At 37.6% G+C, this 17,470-nt stretch overlaps 1 protein-coding gene across 1 annotated transcript in view; it reads left to right on the top strand.

The window, feature by feature from the left end:
- The first annotated feature begins 6,098 nt into the window (after nucleotides 1-6,098).
- The window catches only part of dtnbp1b (dystrobrevin binding protein 1b), a 47,249-nt gene continuing 35,877 nt past the window's right edge, over nucleotides 6,099-17,470 (top strand). Inside the window, 1 exon segment of the mRNA XM_048201153.1 lies at nucleotides 6,099-6,568. Coding sequence (XP_048057110.1) covers nucleotides 6,526-6,568 — 43 coding nt within the window. The 5' untranslated portion in view covers nucleotides 6,099-6,525.

The following is a 17,470-nucleotide window of genomic DNA, read 5'->3' as shown; positions in this document are numbered from 1 at the left end:
TGAAATATATTAATATAATTATTAAAATAATTTGGAAGCACTTTATTTTACAGTCTTGTTCCCCATGTACATTCAATGTACTTATTACAGTAATTGTAATAACTGGGTAATAACTAGGTACTAACCATGAACCTAGCCCTAAACCTAACCTTAACCCCTGTAGTTACCTTATGTTACCCAGTATTTTAGATAAGTACACTGGTAAGTACATGTAAGCGCACATACAGTAAAATCTGTAAAGTCAATAACAAAAAATACAGTTAACAGATCAGCAAGTTGAGCTTCCATGGGAATAAACTGAATAAACTGTTCTTTGGGAGCCAAAAATGGTAAAATGGTTCTTCTATGGCATCGCTGTAAAAACAAAACAAAAAAACTTTTTGAGAGTGTAACTTATATGAAGAGCACATAAACACATTTATGTGTTATGTGTCACATTTATAACTGAAGTCTGTATAATTTATAAATTAGTTTTTGGCTAAAGTTCATGTTCTGTATTAGCTGTGGCCCACTGCAGTCATTAGTGCTGTAATAGGAGATTCACATTTCCCCATAAACCCTGTATAAACCTCATGCTTAAGCCCACGTCAGTTTTTAATGCTAATCTGTGTGCTGGCCCATCACAACTAACGCATTCTGACATCAAACATACAGAGGTCTCTGGTGCTGAACTCGGACCTTAAATTACACAGTCAAATGTCAAGTGCACGCGGCTTTTCTGTTTCTTAATCTCCCTACTGAGGGAATGAAGAACAGGAGGGACCGTGCGCTTTGGTTCAGAAGCTTTTAAAGCTCATCCATAAAATGCACCATTGTTAAAATCATCCCCTTTGATGTACAGTATCTGAATGAATTCAGGTCACAGTCTGAATAAATGAATGAATTGCAATGAATGCCTACTCAAACAACTATCGGAAGCACACATGGATTTCATTTCAACACATGTACAAGTCATGTCAATGGAGTGAGTGAATTAAGTTGAAAAATAGTATATGATGAGCTGAGAGCTTGGTAAAATATTCAAAGAAAAACAATATTATGCCTCATTAAGCACAGAATGTACACACTTGTCAAGTCTCATTTTAATAAGAAAAGGAAAAAGAATCGTGTAATCCAGTTTGCTGATCTGGCACATGTGTACGGCTGGAGTATGAGCTCACCACAGTTACTGGGCAGAAATGCACACAGAGCAGATGACTTTGAATAAGCACTGCACCTCAACAATAATATTTCATTTTTTTGCTGGGAGGCGATTTTATTCACTTTGTGTTTTTCACATTTACTCTGTTCTCTACAGTTTTCTTGGGTGCAAATCAAACATGATCCCCAGCTGCCCTACAGGCTCAGAGTGTTTTTAATGTAGCTTGTAAAGGGTTGCAGTGTGACTTCGATCAATTTGGGAACAATAGCAGACCTGTGCTTTCATTATATCTACTATTTATCTCTTTCTCATGCAATAAATATATAGATTATAATAGAAACATTTGGCATTTTTCCTTGTACATTCTTGTAAAATATTTTATCTGTCACGCCACATAACGATCAAAATTAGGTAGAAATATTATCTTACACTTTTGCAACTATATTTTCTATGAATAATAGATTTAGCCGCAGTGTGTAGATGAGGTGTAGTTGGACATTCTATTTGATCAAACATGTTTGTCAATATCCATCCTGAGGCTGAACGTCTTGGAACTAGCTAGGCTGTTTTCCAGCTCTTTGATTTCCAGAGACATAGCGAGGTTGATTATGTGTCTGTGCTCTCCAAACAGCAAAACAGAATCAACAAAATCAAGTTATTTTTGTTGCTGCAGACCTCTGGTGATCAGAAACAGCAGTGTGAAGGACATGGGGTGGTAAATCAAAAGCCATTCATAGTGCTTGACTGGATCACAACAGCTAGTTGAGAACAACACTTCACAGAGCAACACTTGAAGGGAATGTTTTGTCTGGAAAACAAGTTTTCATAATGAGCCATTTGTCTCATAACATGATTTCTCTGTTCTAAATTGCTACATAGCAATTGGCATGCAATTCTAGCATGGCTGCTCTACATTGTATGATATTGCTGTATGTTACCCAGAAACCTTGGCTCATATAGTTTAATATATATCCTAGATCCTTGTGAGATCAGCAGTAGTTATAATGCTATCGATGCAAGCACTGCAGACTTTAATGTAGGCTGCACCTAAAGGTGATTGAGAATCATAGCTGCTGAGGTCGTTATTGACATTATGGTGATTGAAAGGCATTGCTTTTGCCTAGAGTGCAGCATTCCTGCAGACGTGGCTATTTTCCACAGCTGCTGGGATTAGTTTGAGTGAATCCGTTTTTTCTAATGTGCTTTGCACAAATAACTTTTTTTTACTATAGTCCTGAATGACCTCTTAGGTGCTTTAGTAGCTTGTTAAAAATTTATTTTTTAGTGTAAAGTTAACATGAAAATTAAATTGATACTTAAGACTCACATTCTGGGTCTTATTGTGCAAAATTTATCAGAGCATGTTAGAGCACCTCCCTCTAAATAAATGAATAAATAAATAAATAAAAACAGTAATTTAAAACTTCTTAACATTATTTGGAAACACACTATGTATTCCTAGTTCACCCAGTAGAGCAACACCAAGGTCATAGGGTTAATTTCCAGGGAATGCATTAACTTATGAAGTTTAAACTTGAAAACATCTGCAAAATACATTAATCTAAGTACAATGAGTTGCAAATACCATTTAATTTTTACTTTTAACCCTTTTAAGAGGTTTAACTTTTATAAATTAATAACAAACATTTTTATCTTGTGATATAATAATTATTTTTAATATTTAACTTTGGACATTATGCTCTTAATATATGACAAAAAAAAAACAACAACAACTAAATACTATTAAATAAATAAACATCTCAGATTACAACTGTGACCCCTGTTCACTGACAAGGGGAACTTTGATGCTGTGTCTTGGATTGACGCTATGTGGAACGCCATCAGCGTGACTGGTGTCTGAAGCACGTGTGACAAACAGCAATTGATGACAGTAGATGACAACAGTCCATGACATCACAAGCGGAGCGCCTGTAAATATAAAGGATGCCTGTAATACACGTCATCAACGCTTTTGCCTGAAGGAAATGGGCAGGCAGGCCCGAGGCATGGCAAAGAGACAGTGTCTCGATCCCTTTCTCAAGGAACCAGGGTTACAGTCATAACCTGAGACGTGCCCTTTTGAAGTGGAAATTCAACACTGCGTCTTGGATTGACACTATGGGGAACCAATACCCACTACACCATGCTGAGGGAATGTCTGCCTCATTAGGCTGTGAATATGCACAAACATAATGGGCATAGCATAAATTGAGCTAAATAAGATGCTAAACGAATTCATTTAAAGTGAATCTGAAGCCTACCTTTCTCATTCAGCATGAATCAAGTAAGCAATACAAGAATTTGTGTGTGTGCACATGGAATTTTCCTTCTAAGAGAGTAAACTGTTAAATCTGTAATTTATAGTCATACAGGTAAAAGCAAGACATCATTCATAAATTTCCAAAAGACACTCAAATAACGAAAACAAGCAGAATGTTTCAGTTTCCTTTCCTACATCTTGGAGTGCGCCATGTAAACCAAAACTCAGCACGTTTTCTTTTGTTTTGTTAATCTGTAGACCTAATTATTTAAGTGAAATATATTTTGCATAGCCTATAGGCCTAAATATTACCTTTTATTTTATATATGTTATGTATAGTTTTTTTCTGTTTTCTCCGCTCACAGAAGCACTGCATGTGCGTGATGTGACGTTCTGTGAACTCATTTTTCTACACTATCCTGAAATTTTGCTGGTTTCAAAACGCACAACAAGCTGCATATTACTTGCCATTCATTTTCACTTAAATGTAGACCTAATGCTTGGCGATTGGTGACATATATCCTCTGAAAAACTAATGCCAGGGCATTGCCATTGTGACTTACCTAACCAATGATGAGTTGACAACTGAGCACATTTGCATTGGCTATACTATTTAAATTTGTGATTGGTTGACTGATAAATCAAAATATTTCAAATAAAAGTTTCTGTTCAGAACAATTAATTTTGATTTTGAAGTTTCCATTTCTTGGTATGTTCCTGTCAAAATTTCATTCATTTCTGGTTTTCGTTTGCATTCCTTGAACCTTTTCAGAGTCCTGGTGGACGTCCATGATCAAGAGCCAAACATGTTCATCCAAATGCTAGATTCCTATCCCCCAGGAGAGAATCAATAAGAACAGAGCTTCTTGCTCTAGGGATAACATGGATCCATTATAATGAGTGCATCCAGTACCCTCTGTAGTTGAATTTGCTCCAACAGTGAGTTTATCTTACACACACATACAAACAAGCGGCTCATGAAGTCAAAAAAATAAAAATGACGTGTATTACAAGTGCCCTTTTGTACTTACGGGTGCTCCGCTTGTGACATCATGGACTGTCGTCAGCCAATAAATTTGTGTGTTTGTCACGCTGATGCCATTCCCCATAGCGTCAACCTAAGACGCAGTGTCGAGGTTCCACTTCAAGAGGGAACAAACAGACTTATTATTCTTATTATTCAGAGATATTATTTTAAATAAATAAATAAACATAACATGAAACCATAAGATATAGAAACCTTTTTATCTTTCCTACAATCCTACATATAAAACAGCGGTTTAGAGAATGGATGGATTGATTTTATCTGTTTATAATAAATCTATATGTTTCATGTACAGTACTGTCTTGAATAACAGCATATTTGTGTTTAGCTCTGCTAATCTAATCTTCTGCTTTTTTAGCTCTCAAATGATTCACTCTGGGACGATGCTACATTTGGCGTCCAATCATTTGGAGAGGCAATCAAGAGGAGCTGTGGCTCCCTGCCTCTCAAATCAATTACATGTATTCGTTATGATATCTAATTAGCTTCACATTGACTGCCAGGGTGTATCATTCATGTCGGATGAAAAATAATAGCTAATCCATCCGGTACTGGCAGTCCTAGACTTGACACTAGATTTGGTTGTATTCCACGGTCAAAGATGAAGGTTTTGCTGGTTAGTAAGAACTCGTTAGCCCCTGCTGGTAAATGCTGAAATTACACCCTTCTGCTGCCAAAAAGCATTTCTTCATTGAAGGTTTTGTATGGAGCTCTGCACATGACATGCAGGAAAAGTAATCAAGGGAAATCAAGGGAACAAATTAGTAAATCGTTTGCAAGATTTACTAATTTGTTCCCTTGATTTACTAAATCGTGCACACAATTTACTATTTTGTTCCCTCAATTTGCTAAATCGTGCGCACGATTTACTAATTCGTTCCCTCAATATATAAATCGCATGATTTAACAAATCGAGGGAACGAATTAGTAGATCGTGCACACGATTTAGCCAACTTTTTTTCCCCAGCTCCGTACTTTTGAAATGTAGTTAACTAAAACTTTTTACATGTTATAAAAAAAACCCAGAATGCTGTGAGTGGCTGCCTGAGCATTGCTACATGGTTGTTTACGGGCCCAAGTCAAAAGGGTCTACAGCCAGGTGAACTGTACATTGCTACTTTCTAGTTTAAATGCTAATTTCTAGTTTAAATGCTAATTTCAGCATGAAAAGGAAGTTGCAATAGTCTTTTCTTCCCTATTGTGACATATTTTCTTGTTCAAGAAGCATGTTCACTCAGATATTATCTGAGTGAACATGCTTCTTGAACAAGAAAAAATGTACTTGATTTTGATCAAGCCAGCAGAAATTGATTGAATCGTTGTGGTTGGTTATTACTGTGATCTCATGCGAGTGACTAGTTGTCCTGCCCTCAAACCGGTAAAAACATCAGAAGAGAAGAGAAGAGAAAAGAAGAGAAGAGAAGAGAAGAGAAGAGAAGAGAAGAGAAGAGAAGAGAAGAGAAGAGAAGAGAAGAGAAGAGAAGAGAAGAGAAGAGAAAATGACTTTAAAAATCATTTTTTAAATAATGTTTAATATTTTTTCCAATTTTTAGTAGTACAGAAAAGATGTACTATGCTAACACACATGCTAAAACCCACAAATCTCAAAATGAATGTCAAGTATTATCATTGTGGTTACTGGGCAATGAAACAGGATTTTGACATACAGTACTGTATTTCAAGAACTCTTACTGTTTCTTCTTCTGTGTTCTTCTACTTCTTCTATTCATGGTTCTTCATTCCATGGTCTATTAATGCAGTCTCTTTCTTATCCTCTCTCTCTGAGCGGTTCCCCTCCTGAGATGCTGAGTGGTACATTCCTATCTACTACTCACTGCTGCTCTGCCTCTCGATCCATCAGACAGCCGAGCGCTCGCTGCACTCTGCACTGCTCCACAGCATCACTGGCTTTACATAGGTGTGCAAGTGTGTGTGTGTGTGTGTCTAACCCTCCAGTGCTGCTCGTCTAGACATTCAGGATGTGTGGCAGGTGGCCTGTGCTGTAAACAAACAACAAGACCTTCCCACTCCGGCTCTCCCACTGCAAGACTCCTGGTCAGACTCAGCAGCGGCTCTGGGATGGCTTCCCCAGGATCCACCAGTGGCAGCAAGAGGAATTCCTGTAAGTGGCATATCTCTTTCTTTCATTGCTGATGGTTGAAGTATCTTCTGACAGGCAGTGCTTCAGTGATTCCACATGGGTTGTTTATAGATGTGTGCGCTGGAAAAAGGCTGTTGATCAGGATTTCAGATAACAGTTGTTTACTGGACTTGGATTATTTTGTTCCAATTTGGAGGGCGGAAATCGTGGGTGGAGTGCTATAATATCCTCATTAATCACTGAATAGTTTTGTAATAAGTTTAAAGAAAGAAATAGAGACAGATCTTTCATCAAAAGTGTGTTGTCAATATAAGAGGTTCTTTGCAATTGTTTTTGGCTTCAGGATCCAGATTTTACACTGGACTTCAGGTGGTCAATATTGCCAATTATGGAAAAGTAAACAAATGTTCCCTTAAAATCAAACACTGAAATTTAATCACATTACCATGAACTACGATATGAAATAATAACTAAAATATATTTTGAAATTATTATTTGCAAATGACTGTGTTTCTTTAATATCGATGCTTTCACGCTCTCAGCAGCCAATAATTCATTGCACAGAACTAGTTTGCAAAAACTGTGTTAAACCTCTTTTAAGCATAGGAGTATAATGTCATAAAGCCTGTCCATTTTGTCATCTGCTTAATTTGGCTAGCAGAATTTGATTGGACGCACAGCCTTTGGCATCACAAAAGGTGTTCCTGACTGCTTTGACGTCAACAATGACGTCAAAAATAAATGGATGTTTTCTCCATCTTTTAAATTTTGATTAGCTTATTTATTTAGTTATACTAACAGTGAATGCTTATAATTAAGTTTTTTAAATGACCATTTTACATTGTTCGTATTTTTCACCATTTGAGGAGGGCTGCTCTAAAGCACTGTTGCTACTGTTATAGCTTTGTCCAGTGCTATTTTTCCACAAGAAAAACTTTTAATATTTCATTATTGGTGCGGCGGCGAGTGGAATAATAGCAGAATGTATGAGTCAGTGTGAAAGCTGTGTGAGGGAGAATCCTCAGGGGACGAACTTGAGTACTGAGTATTGATGGAGCAGAGACTGTGAAATCGCACACACATACATAAACAAAACCTTGTATATATGTGCCATTTTTTCAGTGCCTTTAAGTCTGTTTGACTTTTCATCTTGATTAGTACTGCAGGATAGCTCACTAAGTCTTGTTATTATGTCGACCCCACCCATCCCCCCGTCCGTCTCTCCTCCTCGGGATCTGATTTACAGTCAAGGCTCTCTCAGACCCTGGAAACCTCATCCCAGAATATCTTTAATTACTAAACCAACCAGCTCTCAATGACCCTCAACCCACTTCAGTTTCAAATCAGCATCAGAGGTGATGGTTATTTTGTGACAAAGTGGTTTAAGGCCATTGAGTTAATCTATTCATTTGGATCTTAAAGGGATAGTATCTTAAAAATTACATTTCAGCCATTTACTCAGCCTTATGTTGCTTCAAACCTGTATGACTTTCTTTCTTCCATGGAATACAAAAGGAGAAACTTTGAATGTTCATGCATCCACACAAAATCTCATTACTAGCATATGATACATCAATCAATGATGAGTCACAAGGCAAGATAACCAACTGAGAACAAATTCCCATTCATTTTCCCATTTTTAAAGAGACCTATTATGCTTTTTTACATTTTCATCATTTTTGTGTGTGTGTGTGTGTCATGTTGCTGTTTGAGCATGAATAAGGTTTCAAAGCAAAAAGTCACTCAAAAGGGAGTTATTCTCTATATCATTAAGCACTGTTTCTGAACTCCCTGAAACACCTCAGTTGTAGTCTTGACTTTGCTTCTGGGAACAAATTTGTCACAGTTGCGTTATTAGTGTGTTGTCGCCAGGTCCAAGAGATGCTGTTTTTTTCCACCCTGGTTCTAAGGGGCATGACATTTCCGAAACATACTCAAAGTGGTTGAACAATTGCAACACACTTGTCCAGCCGACCAATCAGAGCACACTGCATTTTCACAAACATACAAACAAGGCATATGCAAAAAAAGGGGCGAGGCCAGGTTGAGTTGCGTTATTAGCGTGTTGTCGCCAGGTCCAAGAGATGCTGTTTTTTTCCACCCCAGTTGTAAGGGGCATGACATTTCCGAAACATACTCAAAGTGGTTGACCAATTACAACACAGTTGTCCAGCCGACCAATCAGAGCACACTGCATTTTCACAAACATACAGCCAAGGCATATGCAAAAAAAGGGGCGTTATTAGTGTGTTGTCGCCAGGTCCAAAAGATGCTGTTTTTTTCCACCCCGGTTCTAAGGGGCATGACATTTCCGAAACATACTCAAAGTGGTTGACCAATTACAACACAGTTGTCCAGCCGACCAATCAGAGCACACTGCATTTTCACAAACATACAGCCAAGGCATATGCAAAAAAAGGGGCGTTATTAGTGTGTTGTCGCCAGGTCCAAAAGATGCTGTTTTTTTCCACCCCGGTTCTAAGGGGCATGACATTTCCGAAACATACTCAAAGTGGTTGACCAATTACAACACACTTGTCCAGCCGACCAATCAGAGCACACTGCATTTTCACAAACATACAACCAAGGCATATGCAAAAAAAGGGGCGAGGCCAGGTTGAGTTGCGTTATTAGTGTGTTGTCGCCAGGTCCAAGAGATGCTGTTTTTTTCCACCCCGGTTCTAAGGGGCATGATATTTCCGAAACGTACTCAAAGTTGTTGACCAATTACAACACACTTGTCCAGCCGACCAATCAGAGCACACTGCATTTTCACAAACATACAACCAAGGCATATGCAAAAAAAGGGGAGAGGCCAGGTTGAGTTGCGTTATTAGTGTGTTGTCGCCAGGTCCAAGAGATGCTGTTTTTTTCCACCCCGGTTCTAAGGGGCATGATATTTCTGAAACGTACTCAAAGTGGTTGACCAATTACAACACACTTGTCCAGCCAACCAATCAGAGCACACTGCATTTTCACAAAGAGGGACTTCATAGCGTCAAAAACTAAACACAGACTGCGTCTGAAATCGCATACTCTCTCAAGTAGGTAGTGAATAAGTAATTAATTCATGACTGCTAAAAAAAGTACATTCTATATGAATGTGTGTATTATGAATGTAATTCAGATGTACTACATCTGCCATACTGTCATTATCATGTGTCTTGCCAGCGTCAGTTGCGTCGCTTCACTGCCATTCACAAATCCTCTCCCATGGCCTCATGGGATAGTAAAGTGTCCATCGTATGCACACTTCAGAATCTCGCCGGAAGTAGTAGGTCACCCGGGTACTATTTGCTTTCTCTTTTATTAGTTCTGTGAATTCTGACATACTTCTTTTGTCACATAGTGTTTTTTGCCTAAAATATAGTAGGGAAGAATGTGATTTCGGATGCAGCCACAGAAGTCTTAAACCCTACTGCTGGGTCCTGCAGAGTTTAACTCCAACTCTAATTAAACACACCTGAATCAGCTAATCAAGCTCTTTAGAATCACACATACAAGTGTGCTGAGGCAGGTTGGAAATAAATTTGGCAGGACAGAGGGTCTCCAAGAGCAGGATTGAAGACCTCTGATTTATATGCAACAGTTTTAATTAAACAAACAAGCTAATACAAAAGACACCAGCAAACACAAACACACCATAGACAATAACCGATGTTGAACAGAACAATCTCTGGAGTATAAATGCACAGGATAATGATAAACTAAACTAGACACAGGTGAGGAACATAATCAGTAAGCAAGGAAATAAATGAGAACATACTTAAGCTGTGTTCGAAATCGTCCCCTATACCCTCATTCACTGTTCCCTACATTAGCCCACTAATATAGTCCACTTGAAGGAGTGTATGAAAATGAGTGAGTAAATTTGGACACTGAGTGCTCCGGAAGGGCTTGCAATATTTTGTGCTTGCCGTTTATTTGAAACTTAGCAAATGGGCAGCCCCAGTAATAATGAAAAGATCCTGAACTCTATCATGGAAACTAGCATGTTTAAACCTTAATTAAACAATTTAATAATCCATTAAAAAGGAATTTATTATGCTGTACCCACATTGGACTAGTGGTTTGGTAAATGGATGGATGGATGATTCGGCAACGGGCACCATCTTCTGGCGAGACATGGAAATTCATTCGGCATGACCCTCACAGTGCATTATGGTTATTCTCTGGCTGTTAAGTGTACTTATCAGTTGTAGTACACTCATTATTGTGGTGCATTATGGAATTGAATGAGTGCATTTAATAACATCCACTATGGTTTCAGACACCACTACAAATGGCTGTTCCCTCAAATAGTGTGCCCTATTTAAGGGTATGGGGGTGATTTCAGACACAGCCTTAGAAACCATGACAACATAGGAAAAAGGAACTAAACACAGGAACTCAGAACAGGATTTATGGAATTAAATGAAAATCTAAATTAGAGTTGAACAGAAAATCAAGAAAACTAGATGTGACAGGTTAGACAGCATGTCCTAGATCACTTAATTCTCACAACTCTCAACTTTAAAACTGTTGTATGGTGTCTACTGAAAGGTTTTTTTTTTTCCATAAACACTTTTTGTTAGCTAAACAATTGGTATGCTGTTAAACAATATTTCAATCCAATGAACACACTAAGTTGAAACAAGATGATGCAGGCTGATGGCTTCTACCATCGATTAACTACCTCATCGCTCACAGTAGTTCTGTCTTTAATGTTTGTATTACAAATCAGTTTCCCTATGGAGAAAATAAATGGGATTTTTACTTACAAAATATTCTATGATGTTTGACTTTATTGACATCAAATCTGCTATACAACTCATCTTAATGCATCGTTTTGAATGTATGCAAATAAGAATTTTTTACAGAATAATTCATTCAATTTGGTCTGCTCTTCAGATAAAATATTGTTGGGCTACAGAACAATTGGAATATTGTACACATGTATTTTTGATTACTTTTATGGTGCTCTTTTTTTAAGCTTAGCATCCTTAGTCCACATTTACCTTTACTGTATGGAAAACAGAAGCTTGGACATTATGCTAAATATCTCCTTTAGCGTTCCACTGAAGAAAAAAAAGTCTGAGTGAATGTTTTTTAAAGAGGCTTTAGAAGACTCTCAAGTGAGAACTATTGTTGGATAGTCCTGTGTTTTTTGCTGACAGCTAAAGCCAGTCAGTCAGTGAGATGACAGAGTCATGATTAAAGACTATTGAGCAGAGAGCTGGGCTCTAATCTCACTCTATTCTTGCTTGTCTCTCCTCTGCTTCATTTGACTTTATGCATGCCAGGTTCACTTGCCTTTACATTAAATATTTATATTGTTTAAATTAGCATGCGACAGAAATGATTAGTGTCTTTGTATCGAGTTAATTTGGCGGTGTGCTGTATAGCCTCTCTATCTCTTTCTTCCTGGCATTGCTCTGTATTCATACACAGCAATTATTTCAAAAGGATGACAGCTGGAGACAAGGATTACATTTGGAGGTGAGTGTTTGTGTGTGTTTTGAGGTTGAACAAAAGGCAGTCTGGTGAAAGCTTGTTTACAGATGTGTTTTCGACAGTAACGTATAAAAAGATTAAAAATGCAGGTCAAAACTTCTTTTCAGGATGTATGTGATTGTCATGTTTATTATCTACTATGACTATGATTGTAAAGTGACTTAATAAATAAAAAACTTGCACATCTATGGCCCTTATATTTTCTTTATGCAGCACAAATATCCTCTCCGGTCTGCTGTATAATTTTGTGAGTCAGACACTTTGTTCAGTGTTTTGCAAGTTTTGATTGTCTCTAGATCACTAAGGTCGCAGAGCAGATCTGACTCATATTATTCATCAGCGGGTTGCCAGATAGTCTCTGCTGATTATAATGCTTCTGTTATAATCAACAAAGCTGTTTATGTTGCAAGCATGCAACACAACAACAATAATAAATAAGCAGAGAAAAATGCTAATTAGTGTAATTCTATCTAGCATAACTAAACTAGCATACTACTGTAATGCATTTCCTACCTAAACAGTATGGTACATTTTGGTCACATGCCCTTATTTTGCATGTTTAACTCATCAAATGCTGTCCAGCTCGTCTCAGAAATAAAAAAGGGTTATATTGCATTTTATTCTAAATTTTCTTAATACAGCAATCTAATAATAATAATGTCAATTATTAACAGTTATATAATCAAGTCAAGATGGATATGATATGATATCATTCATCACACTGGAAACAGACACAGTACAGAGGTAAATATCCCATTCACTATTTCCATAGGGGAATTGATTTTTATCAATAACTTATAGATCACCAACTTATTTGTTTTTAAAAATTATTGTGTTTCTGGTGAAAAACTCTTCAGTGCCCACCTTCAGGAAATGGAAAACACTGTATTTTTTAAATAATTAAACTGTGTTGTCAGAGTTGATATTGTGGGCTTTATATATGGTCAGACACTTGCATGCATCATTATATTATTAACATTATACTCAAACGGAGTTACAGTGTTTTTTGACCAGTGAAAATGTTTCGTCTGTCATTAGAATGCCTGCATCTGAGGCAGTAAGTGCAACGCATTACATATTCATCAACTTACAGTTTATATAAAGTATATTGCTATGTGGGTGCTCAGTTTTTGTTTTGTTTTTTTCTGTCATTTGGCCAAAATCTCACGTTATAAAAGATATGCACATGCTATTTAAAGACCTCTTGTGGTGAAAATCAAGTTTTTAATGTTGTTTATATGTCTATGTGGTGTTCATAAGTCCATGTGCAAATTCATAAGTCAACACCAATGCTGATTATTTTCTCCTTTAAACTGCAGTGAAAAAAAGAGTCTCAAACCAAATCTCTAGGGTCTCATTTATAAAGCGCGCGTACGCACAAAACGGGGCTGGAAACGTGCGTACGCCACTTCCGACGCATAAGTTGTGATTTATAAAAACAAACTTGACAGGAAAATTTGCGCACTTCCACGCAAACTCTGACCCATGCGTACGAACATTTTGGAGACAGAACAGTTTGGCGACACTGATGGTGAGCTGAGGGACTGACGGCAGATGAAGGAAAACCACTTTAAATCCTCATTATGAGTCATAATCATAAATAGAGTTCATGTTCACAATAACAGTTTAAATAAATAAAATAATTATTTAAACTCGCGTGGAAACAAGTTTTCATTTGATAAACATTTACATTAATATTACACTTTCACTATTGACGATAAGCACTGAAATTACATTACGCAGAAGCTAAACAAAAGTGATATTGAGATAGATGTGCTACTTTCGATCACTTTTCCAGTGACACGCTGTTTTAATGACAGCGAGGAGCGCTGGGAGCACAATAATTCCTCTTTAAACTAAACTGCAGATGTTACTTATTCACTACCTACTTGAGAGATATGAGTATGACAAAATATTTTAGCGAGAACGATGATCAATGATGCACACTTAATTTCGATATTATGGAAGACACTGCTGGATTCGGTGGTCGAACGGTCCGTTGTCCAGTGTGAATAGTTCCAGTGATAATAGCTTACTGTATAACCGCAGCTGCAGGAGGTGTTTATGTCGTGTGAAAGATCTTCAAACAATTACCATTTGAAGGATATAATATGAGGAAAACGGTAAGATTTGCATGTTTTCTTTTAAAAAACTTTGTCAGTGACGCGACGAGACAGACGATTACACTGCAGTAAATAAGTAGGCCGATCTGTTTCCACTAAAAATAGCCTATAAACTTCCTAAAAGATATGTTCACCTTATCAGCAAAACTGCATAAATTTGATTCGAATTGTTTAAAACTATTAAAATATTATTTGGCCAGTGGAAATGAACGAATCAACACTATTCTAAAACCTTTATCTTATGTATTTTATATAATTTTGTTTTTATGGATATTTTGATATATCTAAAACATAAAGAGGATATTGGATGATCTTTATCAATATAATGTGTGGCACAAATGGCATTTATAGTCCATTACTAATATTTTCCATTGTCTTGTAGCTACCTTTGATGGCGTTAACCATGGTGTCACGTGGATGGGAATGTGTATGGAAATGTTATGCAGATGAGGTTATGCATAGTAAAACTAGGCGTCGTAAGCGCCATATATGGTGATTTCGGGGAGGAGACAGGGTGGAGATGCACGTACGCACAATCTTCCGTTGACTGGCGTACGCATGGTTTTATAACTCAGATTTTTTTTTGTGCGTACGCAGAATTTAGCTTTTGCGGGTACGTACACTTTTAGGATGAAATCTACGCAAAGGTTTATAAATGAGGCCCCTGGTGTCAGTGATGTCACAAACTACGTTGTAACCAATCACGTCAACGTGCTGGCGGGCTTTAGCATATCATTAACAGCGAACTAGCAGGGGAGTCTCTAGAGAAGCCAGGTTATCCCGGTATATATTTTTCTGTTGATATGAAAAATCATGTATTTTAGTTACCTTCTAGTTCGCTGTTGAGCAATATGGCAGGTGTATGATTTATATTACGCTGTTATGATGAACTATATGCCTTCTCCACTGATGTTTTGAGTTGTTCAATGCATTTGTTAGGATACTGATTGTTAGAAGGCAGCTAGCTGTTTGACTCTGACATGGCGAATGGGAACATGGTTTGTGTAACATTAGAAACACACTATTAGCTGTTTGATAACATAGTCAAGCAAAAGGCTAATCATATTAATTACCATTATGTGTCCGTTATGTTTAAAGAACGATACCATTTTGTGCTGCGTTTACCTCAGTAAGTTGAGCGAGTTCATCTGTGAACTGGCGTGAGCGATGGGAGGGGAGGGGGCTAATTTGCATATTCATATATCCGCCTTTACTAAATGAGGCAAGGGTATAGAGTTACACTCAAGCATTTCAAGGCATGAAGATTTTTTTTTTTTTCACAGGAAAAACATTAAATATGTCATTTTGGTGATCAAAGATGAGCTTTAAGGGATAAAATTATTGACTACGGGGGATCGGCTATGACTTGTTGACAAATCTAGACTAAGACAATCTATCCGCTCCTCAAATAACCTACATAAAACATTAGCCTTGCAAATGAGCAGAGAGGGTTCAAACTGTGTGTGGCACTTTATTCAAGATTGAGGTGGAGTTATGAGGTTTTACTAAGAGTTTAAATATCTTTGAGGAAATAGCTGCAAAAAAACAGACAGATGTAAAGGATGACCAATAATAGTGATTTATGAAAAAAAAAGAAAAGAAATATGGTGATATAAGGTTTCTGCCCGACACTGAAGATAGCCTATATTGCACACTGCATGTGAGCCATATGAAACAAGAAAGCTCTAGTTCTCCAGTAATAAAAAACAAAGCTGCAAGCATGCAATGTTGCCAAAAAGGAGGGTGCAGGGAGGATGTCTTAATTGCCTCTCATGTTGCCCTTTGTTCTTTACATGAAGGGAGGCTAAATGACTTTACAACATTGCTACAGAAGCAATCGTGATGGGAATACAGCATTAAGTGTCATGCTGCATTACACAAGTACAGTAAACAGTCTAGGGAGGTTGGCACAGCAGCACGCTCACACTTGGAGAGCACCTGGTTAAACAGGTGCTTGTACAGAAAACAGTCTTGTGCTGCTCAAACTGCTTAACCTCCGTGTGAGCAGTGAAGTGTGCTGATGGTGCGGAGGTTGAAGGGGCAGGTAAACATTTGGGAATAATGGACATGGATGCTCAGAACGAGAGCTGGAAGTAAAGGAGCAAAAAGAGAAAACGTTTTTTGATGTAGTATCTGTGCTGCTGCTAATTGGCGGCGGATGTGGCTGAAAGCGCAAAAGGAGGACTCGCTCAGAGGGAATTATTATATGTGTGCGAGTGTGTAGAAGACACACATGGATGTCTAGATATAATAGTTGAACTGGGACTGACCCATATTCCATATGCAGCTTTATACGGGGATAAAATGGAACTGTAATTTTACCTGTGAATAAAGATGCTTTGCTGATTTACATTTTTCTTGGAGCTAAGTCCCCCCTGTAGTCAATAATTTTATCCCTTAAAACTCATCTATTTAAACGTTTTTTCCTGTGAAAAAAATTCTTAATGCCTTAAAAAAGCTTGAATATAACTCTACACCCTGGCCTCATTTAATATACACGGATCTATGAATATGATAATTAGCCCCGCCTCCACTCGCTCGCGTCGGCTCAGACGAGATCCACTCGGTCAACTTACTGAGGTAAAAGCTGCACGATGATATCGCTTTTTACAACGTCGGACACAACGGTAATTAATATGATTAGTGTTTTGCTTGACTATCAAACAGCCAATAATGTGATTTACATTTTTCTTGGAGTGATTAAACAATATGAGCTATAAAGAGACTGGTGTTAGCAACAGACAAGTCAATTTTTTCCAGTATTAAAAGCAAAAAAAGGCCTTTTTTTTTATAAGCGCCACCTACTGTCAGAGTGATTTTTCACTGAGCTCATCTGAGCAGTTTTTTTTCGTTTGAACTGAACAGACAAATCACTATTGTGGAGTTTTTCTTTTGCTATTTGAGCAAATGGAAACACAAAAAAATATATTTAATGTATTCTCTCATTCACCGCTATAGAGTTTACCCAACAATGACGACTTCTACTTCTGAGAAACCCGGAAATGTGAAAAGGGTCTATTGTCAAAATAGCTGGCAACAGAAGTGAGTACACCCTAAGTGATAACAGCTGTACCTTGTTTACCATGCAAAGCCACATGTCCTATTTATGATGTTCATGTTTTTGTCTGCTTGATAGTGCTTTGAGTACAATTGTCTCATACTGACCACTAGATGTTCAACATGGCACCTCATGGCAAAGAACTCTCTGAGGATTTGAGAATTAGAATTGTTGCTCTCCACAAAGGTGGCCTAGGCTATAAGAAGATCGGTAACACCCTGAAACTGAGTTACAGTACAGTGACCAGGG

Source organism: Megalobrama amblycephala, linkage group LG9 (assembly GCF_018812025.1).
Source record: "Megalobrama amblycephala isolate DHTTF-2021 linkage group LG9, ASM1881202v1, whole genome shotgun sequence".
Lineage (NCBI taxonomy): Eukaryota > Metazoa > Chordata > Actinopteri > Cypriniformes > Xenocyprididae > Megalobrama > Megalobrama amblycephala.
This window is presented reverse-complemented; position numbering and strand designations above follow the sequence as displayed.